Source organism: Oryzias melastigma, linkage group LG6 (assembly GCF_002922805.2).
Source record: "Oryzias melastigma strain HK-1 linkage group LG6, ASM292280v2, whole genome shotgun sequence".
Taxonomy (NCBI): domain Eukaryota; kingdom Metazoa; phylum Chordata; class Actinopteri; order Beloniformes; family Adrianichthyidae; genus Oryzias; species Oryzias melastigma.
The window spans coordinates 1,198,277-1,203,446 of NC_050517.1; the positions used below are offsets into that span (position 1 = coordinate 1,198,277).

Below are 5,170 nucleotides of genomic sequence, written 5' to 3' on the forward strand. Positions count from 1 at the left end.
AGATCAAAAGAGGATCAGAAAGGTTATGTAAAGATACAAACAACCATTGCTGCTGCAGGCAGCTCCAAAACTATCAACCGTAAATATAAATAACCAACCATGATCACAGAATGTTTCAACTAAAATATTCTGCTTTTATTTTTCTCATTGGGTGGTAAATACATTTTTTTTAACAAGTTTCAGAAGAAAAATCCCCTTTATACTACTGTAACAGTAACACAAACAATTATTTAATAAATAAAATATGAATGGAAAATGGGATTTCTACCACTGAATCATGACGGCAAGCGTCCTCATGAGGCGTTCAGGTCCAACAGTAGCCTGTCAGTGGAAAAAGCTGTGGATCTGCAGAGCAAGTGCCTGGCCCACCATGGGCTCCAGCTCTTCAGGTGCTGCATTGCAGAGCTGCTGGATGCTGGAGAAGTTCTGCAGCAGGGTCAGAGCTTTGACCCGGCCCACACCGGGGATCTGCTGAACTAGAGTCAGAACCAGGGGGTCCAGCAGCCGACAAGAACTTCTCCTGAAAATGTTCTCCCGGCCATCAGCCTGAACCTGGAGAGAGCAAACAGGAGCAGACATCTGATTATGCTTACTGATCTCCAATTGATTTTCTGTGGTACACGGCGCTCAAAAGTCAGTTAAAATGTTTAGCCTGACTGGAAAACTTTGAATCCACACCTCTTGATGGACTGCTGGAGCATTATGGGTACTGCATCCAGGAGATATTCGTACTGTGCTTGAACTGTGAGTTGAGTCACATAAAGTGTGTTTTTTCAGGCTTTATACGTTAAAGTCACACTCAGATCATCTTTTGATATATTTTTAAAGCATTATTGGTGGTCTATTAATTAGAATTGGGCTGTTTTTAGCCAAAAAAAAAATACTGTCATTGTCTAGGATATATGTCAAAATCAAGACCTGAGGGCCGGATCCGGCCTGCCAGGTAATTCTATCCGGCCCTCCAGATCATTTTATTTTATTATATTGTCATTAATGGCCCGATGTTATCTTGCACTTATTTTTGACTTGTATAATTTTGACAAAATATATTTTCTTGGAGAGTAAAATATTGAAAGTTATTTAAAGTTTAAGTTGATTTATTCTGGAATAATATTCCTGGCTGTTTTTATTCATAGTTATGTTAAAAAGTTACATTTTTAAAGTTTTAAAAATGTAGTTTTAGAGTGTTCAATACATGTTTATCTTGTTCGCAACCTAAGAGTGTTTTGGATTGAGTTTGACGCCCCAGGTCTAGGACATAGTTTCCCCAGAGCGGCAGTAGGCTGTTAGAAAGTCACATTTGAGTTGTAGGTGGGACCGATGGCGTGGAATAAGCCCACATCCTGTCACCTATATGTTTACACTCTTTTCTGCTAGCTCACAGCCTTTCACAACCCCAATCTAACAAAATTGGTGAGTAATATCAGAGCTATCCAGCCGTACAGTTAGATACCAGCCCTGAGGACGAAAACAAAGACCTATACCAATCAATCAAGTGGATCCATCAGAATGGAGCGGAGCAAGGAGCTTGTAGCTCACACATTCCATTTTCTGTAACAAATAAACCATTTTTTATACGGCATTTTTCATCTGCTTCTGATTCGCAATGATTTGAGTAAAGAAATACTCAGAAATACAATTTGGAGCTCAGTTTTCTGAATATATGTCCACAAGAACGTATTAACACCATTTTCATCTGAGTGAGTCCTTAAAAAAACATGTCTTCCTCAGTGTGTTATGCACCTCTTCCTGAAAAGGGCTGGTTTCCTGTAAAAGCTGCAGCTCCTGTGCATGCAGCTCAGACGAGGGCCGGTGCATCTTAACATCAGTTGAGCTGCAGCCTCTGATGAACTTTGTTCAAGGCTTACCATCTGAGCGATGAGCTGCGAGGCCTCAGCTTGTCCACCCACCGGCAGCAGAGGCAGACCCAATTCAAGCACCACAAACCTCTGCAGCGCACTGAAGTACTGCTCACTGAGCCCGGTTCTCTCCACCAGAACCAGCTCCTGGAAACTGTTACTGGCCTTAAAGACGGAAGAAGCAGTCAGTCAGGATGCACCGAGCACAGGTCCACAGCTCACCTCTGTTTGACTCACATTGCGATAGCGAACCAGCTTCCTCCTGTAGCTGCTTCCTGCTATGATGTCGCACTCAGAAATATAGAGGATGCTGCTCTTGTTGGGAAGGAGGAAGTCTGCCACATGGAGCTCATTTTCAAAGATAACTTTAAGACCTCCACCTGAAACACACAGTGATTATGTTAGTTATGTTAAAAAGTTAGGTTTTTACATTTTTTTAAATTTAGCTTTAGAGTGTTCAATAAGTGTTTATTTTGTTCGGTCAGCCCGCGACTTAAGGTGTGTTTTGGATTTTAGCTCCCTGTGTGATTGAATTTGACACACCTGCCGTACACTGGTGGGACATGGAGAACCATCGAAACCAGAATAGAGTGTGACAAAAAGCTCAGCAGTGTCCTCACCTTCCTAGACAACTTAAACAATAAAGCCACATGAACCCGTTCGGGGGTTGACCCGTAAAGGTGCATGTGGGTTATAGGGTTGTCCTGGCTGTGGAGGGTCGTAGCAAAGAGCAGGTGCACAGGTGTGTCATGCAGTTACCTGGAGCCCCGTACAGCCACCTTAAGGGACGATGTAACAATGGAACGTGCCATTGTCGTGCGAGTGGTAAGTGTTTCATGAGTGTTTGGGTATTACGATGTGAGAAAGAAACAAAATGGAATCTGGACAAAACATGCTTTTTTATTTAAAAAATGTTGGTTTTATCCTAATTTTTGCCCCAATATTACCAATTGGTTGATTTCCCCCAGGGAAAAACGCAAACTTAGAAAAATACTGTGTTTGCTGTGTTGGAATGATCAGCAAATGACTGACTCAAAAAAAACACACAGATGTGTGTCAGGAAAAATAATCCACAAAACATCTTCCACCACATGAATGCAAAACAACTTTCTCCACCTAAGCGAAAGTCACTTTATATTAGTGCACAATCTATGGAAGACAATAGAATTTCAGGGAAAATAAAAGTAAATATAGATTAGCAATATAATTTAGTCCAGTATGACGGGTCAGATTAAACTGTTTAATGGGCCGCTTATGGCCCCTGGGCTGTAGTTTTCCCACCCTGTTCTAGTCTTTCTCAACATCTCATTGCAGGTTGCTACAGTACTGATCTGCCTCAATTCCTCAACGTGTGCTGTCTGAATGAGTCCTCTTGTTGCTCTGACACCAGTAATCATGAAGTGCTATAGAAGAATCAAGTAAAACTACTATTTTTACTTTTATGTTTTAAGTCGAGCACTCCAACCTAATGACAACAAACTGTCTGATTCTAGTCATCTGTTAATAGGAAGTTTCTAGGAACACCCTAGGGCAGGGGTCTGCAACCTGTGGCTCCAGAGCCACATTATCTCTCCATGGTGGCTCTTTGGACAAACATACAATAAGTCATGGAGACTGCTGACCCAGCCATATCAACAGTCTGAGTCAGCTGCTCCCTGCTAAGAGTTACCTAACCAAAATCTACTTCAAGAAAACAAATAAACAAAGCCTGCAAATCAAGACTACCAAGGTCCAACTCCAAACTAAAATAAAAACCCAGCAGTGTAAGACTGCTGAGGACAAAGAGGGGGGAAAGAACAACAAAAAGAAAGAAAAAGAAAATAGCCTTTTTTAAAGTAAGGATTAATTCATTCGCATGTATTTAATTTAGATTAGTTAAATTAAAAAAATGATGGTAAAGGTGCACATAGATGATAAATTATGTAGGTTTTTACATCCCTGTCAACCTGAAGACGTCTTGTTTGTTCAACGCTACCTCCAGAATGAACAGGCTTAATAAAGCAAAACTTTGGTGAAAAGTTTGATCTTTTATGAGTTAAAATCACATATTATCTTATGCTGCACAACATTGGCTACTAGCTGTTCAGAGCTGAACTGAGATGATCCTGCTTGGCACAGAGTCTTTTATTTTGAAAATAAGTATAAAAACCCCACACATTTTGAGAGATGCAATGTTCTTTTTATACATTTGCTTTTGTTTGTGCCAAAAAATAGACATAATTCGTATGTATTATTAAAAAAGGTAATAAATGCAAATACAAATTTCTTAAAGGCTAAAGTAAGGTTTTGATCAGTAGAAAACGAGCCCAAATGGATCTTTTACTGTTAAAGGTTGCCGACCCCTGCTCTGGGAAGAAGGGGGTTACAGTGTGTGACGTCATCAGCTGTGACTCGCCTCTCAGTGCTCGGACCAGAGCGGAGTCCGTCCATTTTTCGCTGCAAAGGACGTGTCCGTACGGAGGAGCGGCGGTCAGGAGGTCGGACGGCTTGGCCTCCATCTCGGTAACAGCCGAAGCTGACCGTCAGAGACCTGCTTCCTACAGCGACTGTTTATTTTAGAGCTACCGGTACTTTTCCCTCCACAACATTGAAGTCTCTTCGTTGGTTTAAGTCTGATCGCGGACCTCTCTGTGTAGCTCCACGTCGCCCTCTGCAGGACAGGCGGACGCGATACCACCATCTGAGCTGCAAACATATTGCATTATTCAATAAAAAAAATGACATACCCTTCTTTTTTTCTTTCTTTACCATTTTCTAATAACGACATATACAATCTCATTATCATGAGAGAATAAGATAGAAACTTGTTTTCTTTCAATAATGAGATTGTGTTGTTATCACGAGAAAATGGGGGAAAGAAGTAGACTTTCGTATATCCCAATGTTTTTTTGTAGTAATGCAGAAAATTTATTACAATCTGAGTTAATACTTAAAAAAATTGGATCAGCCAGCTGAGCTCATGCTTGCCTCAAAGTTTGCTACAGAGACAGACAGGGACTGCCGACAAAGTACACAAAAACATTAAAGACAAAAAAATTTCTGTTTTGTACAACGCAAAAAAATAATCAAAACTTCATCGGACACACACATTGCTGTTGATACAGATTCCACATTAATTATAAATTAATCAAAATAGATTTACTCTTTCCCTCATACTCAACCACAAATGACAGAGCAAGGCTATCTAGATGTTTCCTTGTCCCTTTGCTACCCCGTTTTATTTTTGAAATTTCTTGTTGTAGTTTGTTGTTAGAAAAACAATGAAAAAAAAAAAGATCTTGAAAAACATACAAAAAAAGTAAAAAAACAAA

The 5,170-nt window shown here is 40.3% G+C and overlaps 1 protein-coding gene across 1 annotated transcript; it reads right to left on the reverse strand.

Annotated features, from left to right (window-relative positions):
- Positions 1-113: 113 nt before the first annotated feature.
- Positions 114-4,517, reverse strand: faap24 (FA core complex associated protein 24). Its single transcript, XM_024281586.2, has 4 exons — positions 4,255-4,517; positions 2,097-2,239; positions 1,869-2,024; positions 114-552 (listed from the first exon to the last, which is right to left on the reverse strand). Exons 1-4 carry the CDS (start codon positions 4,355-4,357, stop codon positions 325-327), a joined length of 630 nt encoding a protein of 209 aa, XP_024137354.1. The 5' UTR covers positions 4,358-4,517; the 3' UTR covers positions 114-324.
- Positions 4,518-5,170: the final 653 nt, after the last annotated feature.